At 41.3% G+C, this 21,444-nt stretch overlaps 1 protein-coding gene across 1 annotated transcript in view; it reads right to left on the reverse strand.

The window, feature by feature from the left end:
* Positions 1 to 21,444, reverse strand: part of ROCK1 (Rho associated coiled-coil containing protein kinase 1) — a 212,652-nt gene that overhangs the window by 55,539 nt on the left and 135,669 nt on the right. Inside the window, exons 11-19 of the mRNA XM_068237237.1 lie at positions 20,560 to 20,626; positions 18,900 to 18,988; positions 16,797 to 16,845; positions 13,978 to 14,113; positions 9,560 to 9,651; positions 8,165 to 8,411; positions 5,716 to 5,822; positions 2,045 to 2,195; positions 227 to 387 (exon numbers count right to left, since the gene is read on the reverse strand). Of these exons, the coding sequence (XP_068093338.1) occupies positions 227 to 387; positions 2,045 to 2,195; positions 5,716 to 5,822; positions 8,165 to 8,411; positions 9,560 to 9,651; positions 13,978 to 14,113; positions 16,797 to 16,845; positions 18,900 to 18,988; positions 20,560 to 20,626 (1,099 nt within the window). The remainder of the gene's footprint in view (positions 1 to 226; positions 388 to 2,044; positions 2,196 to 5,715; positions 5,823 to 8,164; positions 8,412 to 9,559; positions 9,652 to 13,977; positions 14,114 to 16,796; positions 16,846 to 18,899; positions 18,989 to 20,559; positions 20,627 to 21,444) is intronic.

Genomic DNA, 21,444 nt, shown 5'->3' on the forward strand with positions numbered 1-21,444 from the left:
CTTGGGTATTGATAGTGTTCCTTTAACATAATACCGCTTCCTGCAAAAACTCAGTTAACATGTTGGGCTGCACATAAAATGTATTTTCCTAGATGGAATCGTGCGAATGAAAAGCAGAAAATTAAAAACTACAACCAGATTTTAACAGAAATTCTGACTGGATGCTCTGGCCAACACCACCACTTTTGTTTCAGTCATCATGAATCATCCATGTTGTGACAATTACCTCTTCCTCCAGTCTCTCCTTTTGCTGAAGGAGGTGCTCCATTTTCTGATGGGATTGTTTGAGATCAAAATCCAGCATTGAACACTGCTTCTCTATCTCCACCCTCCGATTCTCCGCCTTCTCCTTCGCTGCTCTTTCTGCTTTCACTTTCATTTCCATCTCTAAAATCAATACAGACCAGAAAGGCATTACAAAACAAGAGATAAATGAGAAAATGTCACTGGCCTGCACAGAATATCAATGCAAATTATATGCACTTGGAAATGGGCCAGTCCAATGCACTCGCATCAAAATGTGTATGTAAATCAGCTTATCTGCAAGCAATATACTGCGAGAGATAAGTGTACGGCCTCCTGTATCCAGAGCTGGCGTAGAAGCATGCTGTAGCATGAATATCTACCTGCCTTGATTTTGGCTTGCATCCATGCTCTACCCAGCAACATCCAAATGCCCACTAGAGCTCCAGGCTCAATGTGGTCACACGACAGTGAGGATGGAGCTCTAGTGCCCTGTTCAGAAGTTGCCAGGGACATGCAGTGTTCAGAGCATGGAGAGGTAGATATACATGCTGCAGAACACTCTGCACCTCTTGGCATGCTTGACATGCGCTCTGCATGGAGGCTACAATGGCACATGGGGGGGGGGGGGGGGAGAGGAGGCATCAGCTAGTCGGCTTTTGGTTTATTTTTTAGGGTGGGTGTGTGCGCTTATGTGCTGGACTAGTTATTTGTTATTTGCACATATGTATGGGAAGGTAACATTATTTTACCTGATCTAAGTAATTTATCTCACCTTAATTAAAGCTGCGTTATAGGCAAGTATAGAAAAACCATAATTAAATTCAGTAATAAGCTGAGCAAAAGGGTTGTCACAAGCATTTTGGGGGATGTATTCTGGTCTCTTTTGAACGTTGCATCAAACACTAGTAGGAAGCAGCATAAGGGTTCTTTCGCACTACACAACGCATGTGCAAACATGATTTTGATAGCACACTATGTGAAGTGCAGCACCGCACATAGTGAGAATGATCTCTTAGTTAATGTAGTTTCTTAAAATTTCGCACAAAGACTAGAGAGTTCCCAGCATAGGTGGTCGTCTCTACTGAGAATCTAGTTTATGTACAGCAGCTTCAATGCATCGCCAAGTGATCCGAAGCACCTCATCACCTTGACCAAGTGCAGGCTTAGCCAGTTGTTGGTCTAGCCCATGAGCTCAAATATGCTCATATTCCCCCTCCACCCAACTTGTCACTAGCTCTAGTAACGTTCTAAAACATTGTAAAATGTTATTCTTATTAAAATCAGTGCAAGTACACTACAAAATGGCTTTAGTGAAAAGCCATGCAGCAGGAATTTTGATGGCATTTAATAGGGATTTCAATTGGATCCTCAGAGTAAGGCCATTGAAAATTCTAGGATGTACGAGTTAATTTCTAAAAGTGCCTGGCAATGCCTGTAAAGAGCCTGTCAGTGCCAACAATGTATTCTAATATGACCAGTCAATGCCAGTTTTAATGTTTACATTATGACTACTCCGAAGCCTCAACTATAGGTGTAAATACATTTTGTAGATAAGGTTTCTTTTAAAAAAGATTAAATCCATAGCATACGAACAAACATCCAAGTTTTATTGGCCAATTTTATCACTTCCATGTAGTATGAGAGCTTCCCAACACAGTGTTCATCTTATTTAAGATCGGTTGGTCCTCATAGTGCATGGAAGTGGTAAAATGACATTCTTTGGCCAATCAAAATATGGATGTGTATATGCCCTCCTAGACTTGCTCATGTAAATTAGCCTCAAAAATACAAGACTCACCACACATAGCAACTGACTTTTCTTCCTCAAAAGACTGGTGTTTGTCACTCAATCGTGCTTTCGTCACCTTATGTTCATTTATCTCCTGGTCCAACCGTTGTTGCAAAGTTTTCAATTGGTAATTCAACTCAATTTCCAAATTGTTTTTTTCCTGTTGAAGAAGCACAAATAGTAAGATTGTCCTCAAAAAAAGTTATTCCATTTCCAGGTAAACTTTTAGGAGTTTTACAAAGCCAGATATTGCATAAATAAAACAAGAGATTAATAAATACTTTGGGAGGAATGTTATTTGCAGTCTTAAAAATGTATAAGCAATAGGCTTGCTATACACCAGCGGTTCTGAATGTGAGCCTAGCTTCAGGGGCATAAAGAGATCATTTGCAAATTCAGGTGTGATGCATCGTGGGAAACCACAGTTGCTCACTTAAAGTTGAATTATTGTAAATATCTTCTGTTTTAACTGCAAGGATCGTCAGCACACCAATTTTCAAAAGCACATAAAATTTATTGTGCTAGTTTCCACAAGATAGATCAACAATTGTTTCGGGGGCCACGCAGGGTCCCCCTTTATCAAGGCATGTGGTTACATGGTGTGCCGACTTCTCTATGGAACTTTGCATCTTCCGTTTTAAAGGACATCTGAACAGAGAGAGTGCTATGTAGGCTGCCATATTGATTTCCTTTAAAACAATACCAGTTACCTGGCAGGCCTGCTTGTCCCTTTACCATCAGTAGGGTCAGAATAACAAACCAGAAAAAAAGCATGCAGCTATTCCAGTCAGACTTTAGCTTAATACATCCAATCTGCATGCTTTTTCAGGGTCTATGGCTTAAAGTGTACCTGAATAGGGGCAGGAGGAAAAAATTATACATACCTGGGGCTTCCCAAAACCCCCTCCAGGCAGATCGCTCGCTCGCCACCATCCACCGCCTCCTGGATCTTCCGCCCTGGTAAGTCATCCAGTCGTGGCCCCTCGTGCTCCTGGAGGCATGCGCGGCCACGCATGCACAGTTGGCCCCGGACTAGAGGACTTTCCGAGGCCAATTGCAGCAGAATCAGGAGGCGGAGGACGACGACGGAGTGTTAAGCCTAGAAGTGGCTGGAGGAAGCCCCAGGTACGTATAATCCCCTCCTCCCAATTCATCTCAGGTTTACTTTAAATTATTAGAAGCAACAAATAAGCAAGACAGCCAAGGAAAATGCATTGGTTTAATTAAGGTGTCAGATAATGATCAGAGAGGGTCAACTTAAAGTCGACCTGAACTCAGAACGTCCTCTCTGCTCTAAAAGATACGCAAAAGCATAATAACCTTTAAATAGAAAACATTTCTTTGTTACAGCTGATAAACATCCTAACATAAATCTGCACTGTTTCTACTTCCTGATTCATGGAAGCAGACATATTGTTAACCTCCTGTGCTTTCAAATGGCCTTATCTGCCATCTCTGCCATAGACAGTCATGTGACACGGGGAGATCAGATTACAACTTGTGATTAGACAAAAATGAGGGAGAATTAACCAGCTAAACTCTCTAAATACATTCAGGGTGCATTTCTCTATGTATTTCTTCAGTCCTGTGCAGTTCATGTCCACTTTAAAGGTTCATAATCCAGTGCTATAAATCTTTTTCTCGGCAACTTCAGTTCATGGAATGCTTGTGTGGCTGTGACAAGCCTTCATGACAGCTCTTCACACCTAGATTTTTAACGCTTAAAATCAAAATGAGACTATGGAACTTAAGGAAAGTCCTATAGTGGATGACTTTAGATACAACTGTCACATCAATTTATTTTGAGTTGTTTTTTTTCAGGTTCAGTTTAACAACTTCATGCTAAATGGACATTTATAAACCTATCTGTGCACCATTAGTGCAAATAGGTCATTTATATGAATGTGTCCATTCTTCCCAAATGCGCCGTGGGAGCACACATCAACGTTTTAACCCTTCAGATTATGTCATGAAGTGGTTAAACGAGCACATTGTGCCTGTAGAGTCTTCAGCAGCTGAGTTTTCTTACGTCACAATTAGTTTTCACTGCTTCAAATCTAATAACCAGTCACATGGATCTTGGTCACAGGATTGCAGTGGTGACCAATAATAATAATACATCATGTGCTACAGAGATGCAGCAAAAGTATTATTAACGGAGGATTTAAAGCGGAACTGAAAGAAAAAAAGACACAAAGTGTTTCACTTACCTGGGGCTTCTGCCAGCCCCTTGCCGGTCCTTCACGATCCTCTGTTCTCCCGCCGCCAGCTAGTTGTGTTACCGCCGACTCGGCAACTGCGCCTGAGTGCCCCGCATATCTTCTTCACGTTCCCGCCCGCAATAGGGTTCCGTGCTATTAGTGCAGGACGCTATTGCGGGCGGGATTTCGAAGAAAGATACGCGTGGCTCGGGGGGCGCATGCACAGTTGCCGTCGACTTACAAATTGATGGTATGACAGCAACGAAACTAGCTGGCGGTGGGAGAGCAGAGGATCGTGGAGGACCGGCGCGGGACAGGAAGGCTGCAAGGCGATGGCAGAAGCCCCAAGTAAGTGTAACGCTTTTTTTAAATCTTTCATTTCCGCTTTAAATAAGAGATGGAAAATTACATTTATAAAATATAAAATCTTTCTAGTCATCATTGAGTAAAAATATGGGGAAAAGCCCTGGGAATAATTCCAAATATGCATCTGTGTAATATGATATGACAATCTCCATTCATATTATATAAACAACTATAAAGTAAGGCTACAGACCGGGGACATGGTATGCTACAGTTAGGCTCAGTTCCCACTTGTGTAGAAAACGTACCCTTCACGTCTCCTCAATCCAGGATCTGTCCTGTATTAACCCTTTAGCAGCCAATTTAGAGGCTTGCAAGTGCTCCAGGCCAATTTTATTTTAGAGCTTTTTTTTTATTTCTTACATTTCCCTGCTTCTTCTTAGTACTGCTGTAATGTGTATTTATGGCTACTTGTCACTAGGGGGCAGTGTCAGACAATAACAGGAGACTTCGGCTTTTAGTTTCTATATTTTCTGCAAGCAGAGACAGATCAAAGCATTCCAAGAATTTACAACACAGCGAGTTATGCAGACTGAGGTCAAAAGCAGCGCACTTATCTCAAGCTAGATAACTGTATGGAAGCTGCTTATGGCAGGAAATAAATATGGCAGCATCCTTACCCCTTTCGCTTCATTCCTCCTTTAACTCATTAGCAACTTTAATAGTTATCTCATTTGAGATAAATGCGCTGCTTATGACTTCAGTTGGCAGAACCCGTTGTGCTGTAAATTCTTGGAATGTTTTGATCTCTCTCTACTGAGCAGAAACTATAGAAACTGAAAGCAGAAGTCATGCGTTACTGTCTCACACTGCCTCCTAGTGACAAGTGGTCATAAATACACATTACAGCAGTACTAATTAGAAGCAGGGAAATATAAGAAATACAAAATGTGCTAAAATAAATTGGCCTGGGGCATTTGCAAGCCTCTAAATAAATTGGCTGCTAAAGGGTTTATGATAAATTCAGGATGAATGTGGCTATAACAGGAAAAACTCTACCTTTCAACAATCCTGATTTGTCATGAACCAGACTAGTGTTGTAAAACCTGTACACCACAAATATAATTTAGTACAATTGGTAGAGAAGTAAGAAAAGAGGTACTGTGCACAACCTACTTTTTCAGAATAGTTTAACATATCCAGAGCCTCTTTCCTGTCTAATTCTGCCCTTTCAAGGTTGTATTTGAGATGTTTCAGCTCCTCTTGTAGCGATGTCATCCGAGCTGTTCCACAAGGAGAAAATTGTTTAAATTACATAAAAAGCATCTTTACAAACAACACTAAAAGCATACTTGTAAGAATTACTTTAATATTCTCCCATTAAGCCCAACAGAGTAAACATTACCATATTACAATCACCTGCTAGCTAAAGCTTGCCAGCCCTGAAAATATTAACATGAAAGTGCAACCCTGTCCATTGCTATAAAACAATTCCCATTTTCCAGTTGTTTATTTATGGGCTAAGAACTGCTTTGACAACCACTGACTTGGAACTGCTCAACGCTATTTGTATATTTTGGTTGGCAAGGAAACACATTTATCAAGAAATTGAGCAACAAGAGCGCAGAATTGTATAAATATATCCAGCCTCCCAATCAGGCTTGAGCCATTAGCTCACTTAAAACCATTATGTAAATTTCCTTCACATCCTATTGACTCTGAAAAGCTATTTCCTCAAAAAAGCATTTTACAAAAAGGTCTATGGGAACTATGTAAAAGTGTAAAGTACTAAGAGGCTTATTTTATAAAGCAGCAACAGATCGTCACATCCTTAATCACTGCAGTTTTTACCTTATCAAGTGACTAAAGGCCTGGTTTAGCCATCTTGAGAAAACTAAAAGTAACTTGCAAAATCTTGGCTGGTTGTTTAAAAGCTGTCAATTTATGATTATAACAGTATATAGGGATTACAAAGGTGAATTTAATACATCTATAGAGCCTTTAAAAAATTGTACAACCAAGAACCAAAATATTACTAAAATCGCACAACCAAAAACAAAAATCTTACTGAAATCTCACAAACATACACAGGCCTGACACTTGGAAGCGCTGTACAGTAAAAACTGTACAGAGCTTCCAATTAGCATTTTTTTTTTACTTTATTATACTTATCAGGCGTCAGACTTTCGTCCATGGCCCCGCCCCTATAGGAATCGGCCATATGTGCTTCTCTATGACCAATCAGATAAGCACCTGTGACCCCTTACTTCAGGGGGTGGGGCTACAGAAGGAAATACAGAGACCCAAAAAGTATAATAAAGTTGATTAAAAGCATAATCATAATTACCAAGAGATAACTAATTAAGATCTGAGGCCAGAGGCTTAGGGCCTGTTCAAATTGGGGCACTTTAGTGCAGTATTACAGCACTTAACTGATCGCCGGCAAAGCGTTGTGTTCAATGTATCCCAATGAGATCATTCACACTGCAGCGCTTGCGACTTGAGGAAATGCAAATGTATGGCATTTAGCATTTTTTTTAGTGATCTCAATGAGATTCTCATTCAAAAAGATAATTTCCTGTACAATCAATGTAAAATTGCAATGCAAAATCTCGATAGGCGATTGAGGTCGCAGTTTGCAATTGCAAGTGTGAATGGGCCCTTAATGTTGCCCTTTAATTCCTATACAGCAAATGAGTGAAATTAGTGTGAGTGGTTAAGATTCGGCTTTCGTCAACGCCCTAGCTGTGGCTTCCACTCTCTTCTATGACAAATGATAACCCAGTTTTCTGGTGTTATAGAAAAACAGGAAATAAGGAGTTAACACCCTTTTAGTATAATTGCATTATTTTGGTCAATGGAAAGAAGAAACCTTTTTGAAAGACGTAACAGTATCTAAACAGTGTGCCTCTGATGAACTACAATAAGTTCAGGATTCTGTATTGCCAAGACACCATAATGCTGTTTATATAACTACATTTACAGCATTACCACACAAGGGACACTTAACCTGCGCACAAAGACAGATGTGAATGTTCATCCCACAAGGAAAGTACAGACATTACATAAAAACACCTGCATCAATCTTGACCCCATAATCACAGTGCTTCTTCTCTCCTAAATGGCATGTAAGCATCGCTTTGATTTTGGCTCCCACTTCAGCAGATGCAAAATGGACAAGTAAGCGCATCCGTCCATTTTGCATCCGATCTACTCCACCAAGCAGGAGCATGGGGTTCTCCATAGGAAGCAATATGCCAATTCCCCCTAGCAACAGGGAGAACTTCCATTGGTCCACCATGAACCAATGAGAATTCTCCCTGTTGCTGAGGATACCCATTGGTCTTTGGCAGCCCAGTGAAGATCCCCATGTTTCTGCCGGCCACTAAACTGTGTACAAGAACAGAGCAGCGGTGGGCCGCGAGGGCTGTACCCTGGGGCAGAAGTGTTCCCCTCATTGGCTATCCCATGGATCCGTTGCAGAATGACAAGTGTCAATGGCTCTTATTTATAAAATGGGAGACACTCACTGTCAAGTTTTACGATAAGCGGAGAACTGACAAAAAAAATGTCCTTTCTCCGCTCAAGTGGGAACACGGCCTCTCAGATCTTATTTTTCTTTTACCTTGTAGGTCTCCAATCATTTCTGATCCTTGACTTCTGTCCCTCCGCTCAGTGTCTAAGGCTGCCTGTAGCTGGAAGAAATCCTTTTCCACCTGTAATTTGGCACCTTCCAGCAGCCGAATTCTATCCTGCAATTCCCTGTTTAGTGCTTCTAGCTGAGCAATAGTCTTGGTCATCTCATTCTGGCCTTTTCTCAGTCGTGCAGCAGTGTCTGATTCCGTCCTCAGAATGTCATTAGCTTCATCTAACTGAAAAGAAAAAAGGGCAAACCAAAAATCATAAACCAAACACTCAAACAATATTACAGTCTTTATTTATATAACACTAGAACACTGATGAACCAAATTATTATATACTGAACTATTAATAGTAGCAATGATGCAATAATAATTTACAAAAGTTTTTGATTGCAAGCTCATAAGACCAGGGCCTTTCCACTTGTGTTTTTCGTGTCTGCAGAACTTATTTTTTTCAATTGAAAAAGCACTTAAATACCATGCATCAGCAATGAACGCAATTTTCTACTATTGTTGCTGGAGTTTTCTACTGCACTGTGCATGAAGAATGTCTTTATGCGGTAGCGTGCGGCGGGGAAGGAGAAATGTACATAGTGTCAGTGCCAGAGGTGGTTAACAATAACAAAATGATAAGAAAACATATCGGACCTATTGGAAATTATTGATTCGACCCGAAATCTGAGGCAAGGGTCACACTTGTCTTTCAGTTTTCTGAAAAGTGCAGCAAACTGAAAAAGACAACTGCGACCCCTGCGTTTTTATTTCTGTGTTTGTATGCAGAAAAAAGTGGGGGGGGTTTCACAGCAGCTAATGTAATTGATAAAGAAAACTGACAAAATGTGCAGAATTATGTTGCAGTATGTCAGTTTATTTTCTGCGCACCTAATCTGCATTCAAGTGTGAACTAGCCCATTGATTAACGAGTTTTCAGTTGAGATTCGTTTTTCTGTGCATAAAACGAGCACAAAAGCACTGCGCTGCGTAATATGTTGGCGCTCTATAAATACAATAAATAATAAATAAAAGCAGACAAGTGTGACCCCTGCCTTAAAGGGAACCTAAACTGTAAAGGATATGGATTTTGCCTTTTAAAATAATACCAGTTGCCTGCCTCTCCTGTGTCTCTAATACTTTTAGCCACAGCCCCTGAACAAGCATGCAGATCAGGTGCTCTGACTGAAGTCTGACTGGATTAGCTGCAGGCTTGTTTCAGGTCTGTGATTCAGCCACTACTGGAGCCAAATCGATCAGCAGGACTGCCAGGCAACTGGTATTTTTATAAAGGAAACATCCATTCCCTCTCAGTTTAGGTTCCCTTTAAGGGAAATTGCATGGTGTGTGCGAAGCATAAAATAGAGGAGGAGAAGGGTTATACATACTTGCTTTTGCAGCTGTGCTATTTTATCATTCGTGATTTGAGAATTTTGGCTGATCTTCTTTAAATCTTCTAACTGGTCTTTCAGTGTTGACACTGTATGATTGAAATAAAAAAAATAGTTAATTGCTGTAAAACAGAATCCTGGGAAATTACTTTCAGCAATGTGTGTTGTCATGGCTGCAAATAACCACTTTTAAAATCAAAAGTCACAATTTTAAGAGATTGATAAAAGTGATTATTTTAAAACATTTTCTAATATTTATTCTAAATAAAATATTAGTTATCAGAAATAAAATTGTGGTATTTGTTTGGATTGTTGTTTTCTTTTACTGAAGGTTTATTATGAGAATGGATCAATACAATTTTACAAACATTTCAAAAAATTATCCACAGATGCATAAATACAAAGTTAAGGATCATTGACATGGTCATAGTCAAATAAGCCACTACATAGTGTCAAGATTTCAAATACAAACTAAGAACGATCCAAGCTTTTAAAGGGACACTACAGTGAAAAACTGTAAAAATTGAAATATGTGCAAACATATACAAATAAGAAGTACATTTTTCCCCAGAGTTAAAATGAGCCATAATTTACTTTTCTCCTATAATGCTGTCTCTTACAGTAGGCAGTAGAAATCTGACAGAATTGACAGGTTTTGGACTAGTCCATCTCTTCATAGGGGATTCTCAGCAAGGCTTTTATTCTTTATAAAGATATTCCCTAAAAAAGAATTTAAACAATGATGCTGGCCAGCCTCCCTGCTCGCTAGACAGTTTTTGGGCAGTTGGACAGAGGAACTGCCATTCACAAAGTGCTTTTGAAAACAAATAATTCCCTCAGAATCCCCTATGAAGAGATGGACTAGTCCAAAACCTGTCACTTCTGTCAGATGTCTACTGCCTGCTGTAAGTGACAGCAACATAGGAGTAAGTATGGCTCATTTTACTCTGGGAAAAAATGTACTTCTTATTTGTGTTATATGTTTGCACATATTTTAAATGTTACAGTTTTTCGCTGTAGTGCCCCTTTAACTCAAAATGTACCTAACCAAAAAGGCATATAACAAATATAAGCAGGTATAAAAGCAAATGCTTTTTTGCTTTTTTGCTTTCCCTTACCCAAAACTCCTGGCTTTAAAAAGTGTTTCTTCTTCCCTAAAAACATACATTAATGATCAGGGACCGGAAACATCCTATTAACTGACCAGTGATCCCACATGGAATGAAATAAAGGTAAAGTATTGGTTATGGTACTAGAAATCTAATCCATTAACCTAATTTCTTCCACTCTATTTAGAATCTGGTCAAATTGGATATCCACTGACTTCCAATTTCGAGCAACAGCCCACAAGACTGAAGCAATAAAAGCATTATATACTCTATTCCATCTCTTAGGAATAGTTTATGGCCCACAAAAGTGTATGTTGGGGGAGCAAGGAGATCTGTTTTTTTAATTAAGTTAAACATTCCAAGGCTAAATTTATTGGATTGTTGTTTTCATTTATTATTTACTAACCCTTTGTTATCATGTAATTTTTGCCTAAATCAGCCCAACAACTCATGGCACATACACTGAAGACAATTGTCTCCAGCTGCAAGGCAGAGACAAAAGACAAAAGATTTCAGCTTGCTGGCAGAAGCGACGGTTCCTCACAACGACAGTTGTACACACGCAACAATATCCTTCGCGATAATCACAGCGGAAGCTGTCTTTCCAGACTACGACGGCTGTGGCACTCTGTATCAGCATCTACAACATGAGAATAGCCAAAATTGTCTTTGCGTCCTCTCTAGCAAACTGTGGTACAAACTGCACAACTCTCCGCGTCTTTGCAACGGTTTGCGTGACAAGGGTCGCGAGGCAACGGAATTTTCAATCGCTCGGAACGGACGTAATCTGACGACAGTCTCTCTTGCTTGCTGCATACACACAATGCAATTGCCGCACAAACAGTCGCTCATTGCGTGTTTGCGAAGACATTTGTCTTTCATGTGTATGAGCCCTTTGAAGCGACAACAGTGATCTCACTGTCAAAAATGCCTTTTATTCGCTGTAAACACAACCGCGGCATAGGCAGCATTTTTTTTAGCGATTTTAGGGCTCATGGGAGCTCAGTCTGGGTAGGAGGAGGAGGTGGTGTTACTAGCCATTGATTTTAGAGGCAGAGGGGAGGAGGAGGGGGGGGGGGATTAGGTTTTTTTAACAGGCTGAGTGCTCAAGATACAGATAAGCCTGCCTCTGTGTAATGTTTACAAACAACATGGCTGCTGTCATTGTATCACAGGAAGAAATAATCATTTTCTATTAACCTGCTGGGCGGTCTGGACGAGCTCAGCTCGTCCAGTACCGCCAGAGCCTGCCGCTCAGGCCCTGCTGGGCCGATTTGGCTCAAATAAAAAGCAGCACACGCAGCCGGCACTTTGCCAGCCGCGTGTGCTGCCTGATCGCCGCCGCTCTGCGGCGATCCGCCGCGAGCAGCGGCGAAAGAGGGTCCCCCAGCCGCCTGAGCCCAGCGTAGCCGGAACAAAAAGTTCCGGACAGCGCTAAGGGCCGGATCGGAGGCGGCTGACGTCAGGACGTCCATGACGTCACTCCACTCGTCCCTATGGCGACGATGTAAGCAAAACAAGGAAGGCTGCTCATTGCGGCCTTCCTTGTTTATTCTGGGTGCCGGAGGCGATCGGAAGAACGCCTCCGGAGCGCCCTCTAGTGGGCTTTCATGCAGCCAACTTTCAGTTGGCTGCCTGAAATAGTTTTTTTTTTATTAAAAAAAAAACCCCTCCCGCAGCCTCCCTGGCGATCTTAATAGAACGCCAGGCAGGTTAAAGCTGTTTGCAGCTAGATTTGCTGTGTAAAATATCTAAACTTTAGATAAGATATATAGACAAGTTACTTGTTATAGTTTAGTTTTTCATCTCGGATCCGCTTTAAAATAAACTGTCACTGCATTTCAGTTACATCCTGGGTGGATACAGGTGGTGGCTGGTTTGATTCCCTGAAAACAATTGGTATGCAGCGTTGAGGAATTTCCCTATTACTTTGTATTACTAAAAGATTTAGCACCTACTAGAAGAGCTACCAGTAGTGTGCTTATCGTTTGCTTTTAAAGTGTTTCACAAAAACATTTTATTACAGCTTAAAGGGAAGGTCCAAGCAAAATAAAAAAAATGAGTTTCACTTACCTGGGGCTTCTATCAGCCCCATGCAGCCATCCTGTGCCCTCGTAGTCACTCACTGCTGCTCCAGTCCCCCGCTGGCAGCTTGCCGACCTCGGAGGTCGGCGGGACGCATTGCGTACATTTTTAGGCATTTCCACTAGTGCAGGAACATTGACACATACATTTTTACGCGTCAGTGGTTCAACACGTAAAAATGTACGTATTAAACCAGTAACGTGTAACGCGTAAAAATGTATGCGTTAATGTTCCTGCACTAGCGGGAATACGTAAAAATGTACGCATTGCGGCCCGCCGACCTCCGAGGTTGGCAAGCTGCCAGCGGGGGACTGGAGCAGCAGTGAGTGACTACGAGGGGCAGAGGATGGCTGCATGAGGCTGGTAGTAGCCCCAGGTAAGTGAAACTCTTTATTTTGCTTGGACCTTCCCTTTAAATATAAATCGGCTTAAAGGGGACTTGATAAAGTTCCCCTAAACCGCACCTCCTTCAGTAGAATTTGGCTGCCTGTAATAGGCTCCCGATATTTGATATCATCTGTCCTTCAAACCAGCCCAGAGACCTGGGCAGAGCAGCATGGTAGAAAGACAATTTTGTGTATGGCTTTTCATTCATCCTAAAAGAGGTGCAATATACAAATTTGTGTCTGAGAACAAATCAGTAAACTTCCATTTGCTGGGCTCTGCAAAAGCTCTCTCTGATAGCTGTGAAAGGGGGGGGGGGGCATGTCCTGTGCCTCAAGAAAGCTCAAACCATGCACCAGGGAAGGGACTTAAGTTACAGAGTGTCTCTAGTCTTTTAATGACAATATTTTAAACATTTACTAGATTCAAGTAAATAATCTAAACATTAACAGAACACATCTACAGCAGTAGACAAAATCAGCCGAAATTCATTTTATGCTACTTCCTAAATTTGAAGTCATGGAATTACATTTGGAATCAAGACAAAAAGCACAACTTGGTAGAACCCAAATCGTGCAATCTGCTCCAGAAGTCACTCATGCAGGTCCCTTAACTAGTTACACAGTGTAAAATCAATCATTCACACAGACTAGCATGACTGTTTGAACCTTGACTTTGTAATTTGCAATGAAGGCCACGTGGTTAGGCTGCATATTTCTCACACATTAGCTGTCAGATGCCCACTACAGGACCAATGTTATGTTAAATGTGCAATGGCTCCAGCAGTTCGGTCACTGCAAAAAACATTCATGCAATACAAATACATTAGCAACTTGCCTTCGTTTTCCACATTCCTCCTCTTCTCGCTCTCTTGCTCTGCCTTTCTTTGGTATTCATTCAGCCGGTGTTGTAACATCATCTTTTCCTTTTCGATTTGAGACACAAGCGATTCCAAATTCTTTTTCTGATTGCCCTAAAATGATGTTCCAGGAATGATTATATTGTACATGAAGTATTTATAGCTTGCCCTAGCATATGTTCAAGTATGAGATGAATGCTTGTGTTATAAACTGTTCATTCAGCCAAAGCACTGCCTGGAACAAGAAAAGAAAGTTGCCTATAAACTCTGAGAGATCTGTCCAATCAGGGTGCTCCTACTGGATTAATGTACAGGAACTTAACTGGAAACTTTGGCAAGGATATCACAACAGGTGAAAAAAAAAAGTAGATGTTAGAGACCAATAAATAGCAGAACAAATTCAGCATTTTCGTCACGTGTGGAATGGTAAATGCTGCATCACTGAGGAACAATAAGAGGAAGTTTACCAAGAAATGAGGAGTTGAGTATTAAAGAGAACCCAAGGTGAGAGTAATATAGAGGCTGCCATATTTTTTTTCCCTTTTAAACAATACCAGTTGACTGGCAGCTCTGCTGATCTATTTGGCTGCTGTAGTGTTTAAAGTACACCAGAAACAAGCATGCAGCTAATCTTGTCAGTTCTGACAATATTGTTAGAAACACCTGATCTGCATGTACTTGTTCAGGATCTAAGGTTGAAAGTATAAGAGGCAGAGGATCAGCAAGACAGCCAGGTGACTAGTATTACTTAAAAAGAAATAAATATGGCAGCCGCCATATAACTCTTACCTCGGGTTCCCTTTAAACAACTCTATATGAGCTATCCGGGTGCAATTAATAAAGTTTCTATCACTTTTACTGCAGGTGGGTTACACCATTTCCATAAATATTGCTTAAACAATCGTTCTTTGGTTGTACCAACCTCCCCTTTTCTTTATATGGGAGCAGAGCAGTGACTGAACTCCTATTATCAAGTTGCACCAGTTAATCTGGGTGCAGTTTTTTTTTCTAATAAAATAAAAAATCATGCCACAATCTTCCTTTCAGGATTTCAATGCTCATGTTATAGTGCAAAAAGTTCATACGAATTGGGATTCTGGTATGGACATTTAACACTCTTGCCTGTTAGCAAGTAGAATAACACTCAGATTAAGAGTATACCATATTCCAAGTGAGGAAGCATTGACAAGAATAGGGGGTAAAAAACAAACAAACAAAACAACATACATTTGAAGGTGTCGGCATTCCCAAATATGAAATCCACATGTGCAAAGCTCTGAGTACACAGTGCCTTGTAATCATTTTTGTTTATAACCACAACATGGTCTTCCTTTTCTGAGCCGTTCAGAACAATTTTGTGATTATTTTATAAAACAAATGAGGCTTAAAAACCTTTGAAAAAAATATACTATCTTCTGATGTTACCCAGGTAAGGGTTGCATACATTATGTGTAACCGCAAACATTAAAAAACAAAAATAAAAAAACCCCGTCTAGATTTATCATTTAAGTTTTCCAGTGTTCTTTACTCTCCTCACACCTAATTACCGCTATACTGTAGATCAGTGCTGTCCAACTAATCTTCAAGGGCTGTGGAAAAGCTCAAATTAACTCATGGGATTGAATCAGGAAGGGTGTGGTTAATAAAGTAGAACAACATTTCATAATTTCGCAGTCCATCCTAAACACTGGCATGGCGATGGCCCCTGAGGACTGGAGTTGGACAGCCCTGCTGTAGATATTCTTTGTACGTCAAAGCATAACAATCATCAATATCTTAAACTTTTTTAAATGCAGCCAATGAACATGTCCATGGCAGAAAGCAGCTGGATTTAACCACTTAACGACCAGCGCTGTTTTGTATGATCTGTGCTGGGTGGGCTCTTCAGCCCCCAGCACAGATCAGGTGGCAGGCAGGGCGAAGAGCAATCAGACTCCCCCCCCCCCCTTTTTTCCCACGGGGGGATGTCCTGTTGTGGGGGTCTGATCGCCGCCGCCTAGTTGTGCCTAGCGCGGGGGAGGGGGCCTCAAAGCCCCTCTCCACAGCGATATTCCCCCTCCCTCTCCTTCCCTCCCTCCCCTTCTCAATATAGGCGGTACAGGACAGTGATCCATCCTGTGCCGCCTCAGATAGGCTTCAGCCTATCAGATGGCGGCGATCCCCGGCCAATTAGAGGCCGGGGATCGCTGATCTCCTTTAAAATGTAAACACCGGGGATTACGTCCCCAGGTGTTTACATTTAGCCTGCGAGCCACGATCGGAGGCTCGCAGGCTGTTCACGGAGCCCCGCTCCGTGAACAGACAGGAAACGGCCGTTGCCATGGAAACACAGGTGGAACCAGCCGCCGCCGATAGGCGGTGGCTGGTTGTTAAGTGGTTAAAGGGAAGGTTCACGCAGGAGCTGTAAAAAATAGAAATCAAAATCCACTTACCTAGGGCTTCCTCCAGCCCGTGGCAGGCAGGAGGTGCCCTCGCCGCCGCTCCGCATGCTCCCGGTGGTCTCCGGTGGTGATCCCGACCTGGCCAGGCCGGCTGCCAGGTCGGGCTGCTCCTGCGCTCCAAGTTGCGTGTCACTTGTGCGCGCTGACGTCATCCGACGTCCTCCGGGCTGTACAGGCGAGGGCACCGCTGCGCGGAGCGGCGGCGAGGGCACCTCCTGCCTGCCACGGGCTGGAGGAAGCCCCAGGTAAGTGGATTTTGATTTCTATTTTTTACAGCTCCTGCGTGAACCTTCCCTTTAAAGCAAGTGGAGTATAAAAAATAAAACACACACACACACACACACAACAATATGTACCTCTTCATCCAGTTCCTTCATTATCTTGTCCAATTTAATGTTCGACATCCTATGAGAATCAGCAAAGTGTCTTTCATTACACATACACACAATGTCTTATATGAAATGCAGATGAAAAAGCATGATGCATTTTAGGATATGAAAATATAAAATTTCAACTATAAATATCAAAGTAAAGTTTCTAAATCAAAATCTCAAATTGTGCAATAGCTAGCAATGTCATACTAATTGTACAAGATTACACTTCAGTTGTTCCAAAACACACACACAAAACACAAACTTTATCACTATGTTATCAGCATTTTAAAAACACAAATTACTTGCCTAATGTATTAGAGGATACACAGTGAATAGAAAGTATACACACCCATGCTAAAGTGCCATGCTTTTTAATGTTAAAGGAACACTATCCAACCAAGTGTTCTAAAATGACAATGTATAAATAATGTCTAAGTAGCTGGGTAAACATTTTCCTACTTTTCATGTTAAAGATCAGAGGCAAAAGCTTTATTTCATTGTGTGTAGATTTTAGCTACGATTGGAATGTCTTATTTGCAAAGGTGAATCTCTGCAGTCTGACATGATAAAAACAGTGTAATATTGAAACCGAGTTATATGAAATGCCTCTGGTTTCAGGTTTCACACACTATTACAAATGTTTTTGTTGCACATAAGTAACATTTCCTCTGCTTTCTGCAGACAGCTCTGTTAGAGACACAGAAAGCTGCTGAGAGCTTTCTCTCACACAGAGTTAACAGGTGTAGTGTGAGGGATTCCCTCTCCCCTCATGGCTCACTGAGCTGTTAGATTTGGTGACACTGAAGTGTGAAAGGAATTAGATAACAGTAAACAAAAACATAAGCATTGAAATGTATACACCGGTACTTAAAAGCAATTCCCAAACAATTCCTATCTCAACTGGTAAAAACACATGTTGATCGATAGCGTTCCTTTAAAAAAGACCACACTAAAGCATTACAAAAAAACTTTTCCCACTTTTTTCTGTACTTAAAATGTATTAAATTTACTAAACTGGCTTAACCTCCCTGGCGGCATGATTCCTTCCGATTTTAGGGTTTAAAAGCAGTACAATTTTTTCATGTACTCTTAGACCCTAAAAGCATGACAAAAAAAAAACAAAAAAAAAAAACCACAAATCACACCACGAGAGTCTGCAGCAGCCCCAGCACTTAATCACCTCCCTGGGGCTCCAGCGCTGCAGTTTTCCCTCCGTTCTCCGGTAGCGCTGTAACCCTGTAGTGAGATTGCCGGCTGTCATGATGACAGACAGCGATCTCACCAGGGGAAGCAGAGCCTCGGAGGAGCGGAAGAAGAATGGCGGGCTAACGTCATGATCCCCCGGGGAGGCGAGTTGAAACATTGCTCTACATAGCACCTCCGGCGGCTACCCAGAGCGTAGGTCGGGGTTACCGCTTTGAGATGCGGGTTTTCTGTCCTGACTGTAGCTTGGGGCTAACCGCAAAGGAGGTTAAAATACTAAACCAGTATATCATCCAGGATACTAGATTTACATAGTGTTACACAACATTACACAAGATGCCAAACAGGATGACGTTTTGCACATGTTCAGAAAAAGTTAGAGACACACTACCAGGTATATGAGCTACGAGTAGTAGTATTGGCGCAACTACAACTACACTATACAGGATCATGGAATGTAAAAAAAGGAAAGAAGGAGATGAGAAATAAAGATGCCCAAGCTCTCACCCCAGACCTGGACCTCCAATTCCCATCTAGACTCAATCCAATTTATGACATACAAGGCAGTAGCAAAATTGCATCAGCATGTGTTTAAAAATGTTGCTATCCCATCTGGCCCATGCTTTATTGTATTTTTTAGGACCATTTCTACTAAAATAGGTGAAGTTTATACAAGGTGAGAGAATTATTCTCTAAGTTCCCCCACATTGTAACCATGGGAACACGGACTTTTCCACTATTTCAGTATTTCTTTTCAAGCATAAAAAGGTGCTGCAACAAAGTGTGAAAAATTGCTACGAAACTGCAAAATTTAAATTTGACAAGTATTGCATACCTCTTGCTCATGATTATACGTAAGTATATGTTACGTAGTGTATCTACCTGCATTTCTGCTCCATTTCATCTTTCAACTGCATTTCATTATGTAGCTGCTCCTCCAGTTGATAGATACTTTTCTGCAAGTTTTCCACCTCGGGAAAAAAATCAAAATGCTTCTATGTCATTTTCAAATAATCTGCACATTTTAAAAATTACAGCACTAGTAAGTAGTTCATGCACTTTACCATGACTAAGAGAAGATCAAGGAGCTTAAAGGGATACTTAAGCCATGGATAAAAAAAACAAAAACAAAAAAAAAAACAGTTTTACTCACCTTCTACCAGCTCCCTGGCAGCCGTCCCATCCCCTCAGTCACTCATGAATCCTCTTAGCCCCCAGCAGCCAGTTAGTTTTGTTTCGCTGACAGGCCCGGCCACGCGTAGCCTTCTTCGTGTTCCCATCCGCAATAGCATCCTGCACATGATGCTATTGCGGATGGAAACGCGAAGAAGGAGATGCGTGGCCAGGCCTCCGCAGGCTCAGTAAGCCTGTCGGCAAAATCTAAACTAGCTAGCGGTGGGGGACAGGAGGATCTGCGAGTGACTGCAAGGGCACAGGACGGCTGCAGGGGGCTGGTAGAAGCCCCAGGTGAGTAAAACTGATTTTTTTGTTCATGGCTTAAGTATCCCTTTAATAGTAAAGAGACAGCACTTAAAACAACATTTCCCTTTTTTTGTTCAAATTTGCAGCACCATCATTACAGTAAGCCTTAATATGGAATCCTGTTAAAAAAGACAAACAATGTTTAAAATGTTAGCTATTGCTTTCCCTAAAGCCTCATCATACTACGAAAGTGGCAAGAAAAGCACACAGCTCTCTCATAGGGATGGTCAATGTGATGCAAATAATTCTGAATTGGAGTATGAACATGCTGTATGCAAACCTATGCAGCTAGAAAATGCACCAATCAAATCCAACCAAAGTGGAATTCCATTTTCAAACTGCACAAGTTTGCACCCAGAATTTGCATAATCCTGCATCAACTCAGAATTAGTTTGCATCTCATTGACTATCCCTGCTCTCCCACTTTGAAGAGATTGTCACTTACAGGTGTATAGAAAGATGGTTTAGTTTACTAACAAAAGGAGGGTATTATCCACATCAGGGTTCCACAACAACCCTCTCCTCAACGTCCAAGGTGCAGCAAGAATGAATGAGCTGGATGATTTTTATCATACAGTATATAAAGACCGAGCCTTATTGGGTGAGCTATTGTGGGTCATGTATGAATTGTTGTCTAACAGTTCATCTGTAATACCAAACTGCCATCTATTTGGACTGCCAGATGGCTTCTGACATTTAATGTGTGCTACTCCTTTTCATACATGTCCCTATATGCCTGTAGCAGCCTACCATAGAGAAGTGCAGCAGTGCAGCCTATCACAGAAGTACTGGTCACAAGAGTACACACTTATATAGATGTTGAAGTGGTTTATGAAATATAAAAATACAGGTATTCTGTATAGCCAGTCAGCAACCCTATCTTCGCATGAAACTGCAAAAACCATCCATACCCATTGGTTAGAACTACAATTAACTTGTCTGGATTCACTTTCATATTTAGCTTGGACAATATTACAGCAGGAAAATAACTGTTTAGTACAGACTCTAGAACACAAGACTATGGACTACATCACACTGGTTAAAGCAGAAAAAAACATACCAAGTTTTTATCTACTTTGGAACTGGACCTATTGTCATCAGGACTTTCAGCAGGATCTGCTAAATACCTGCAAAACAAAAGCAAAGGTAATCAGTGCACAGTAAATGCAGTTTCAACGTGCAATTCTTGACAACTTAAAGTGAATCTCTGTTGAAAGTGTGTGTAGTAAGATAAAAAAAAAAGTGATTAGAAGACATTCCAGCTAAACATTTTCAATTTTTGAGGACTGTTAGCTTCTGAATGCACGTTTGGAAACTCTGACTTCTAAAGCCTTGCTCTGTAGGATGTGGAATTATGTGTCTGCTTTCCTCAGTGAGTATGAGAGTAACGTTTGATTCCTTGCACACTTTGATATATAATATTCAGCAGTAACTGGGTCCATAACACTGCAGTAAATCATGCAACTGTGTAATAATTTAAAGGACAACTATAACCAGAGGGCTATGGTGGCTGCCATATTTATTTCCTTTTTAACAATACCAGTCTACCTGGCTATCCTGCTGATCCTCTGCCTCCAATACTTTTAGCCAGAGATTCTGAACAAGCATATGCAGGTCAGGTGTTTCTAACATTATTGTCAGATCTGACAAGATTAGCTGCATGCTTGTTTCTGGTGTTATTCAAACATTACAGCAGCCAAATAGATCAACAGGGCTGCCAGGAAACTGGTATGATTTAAAAGGAAATAAATATGGCAGCCTCCATATTCTTCTCACTTCAGTTGTCCTTTAATGGTCTTTGCTGTGTTCTGTATACATGTGTCGGCTGATGGACCGTGTCCCAATCCCAAGACATTACCTACTGATAGTACCTCCTGACCGTCTTATAGATTTAGGCTACTTACACACCAAGACGGTGCGTTTTAGGGGACGTTACGGTCGCATA

The sequence above is a fragment of the Hyperolius riggenbachi genome, chromosome 5, assembly GCF_040937935.1.
Source record: "Hyperolius riggenbachi isolate aHypRig1 chromosome 5, aHypRig1.pri, whole genome shotgun sequence".
NCBI lineage: Eukaryota > Metazoa > Chordata > Amphibia > Anura > Hyperoliidae > Hyperolius > Hyperolius riggenbachi.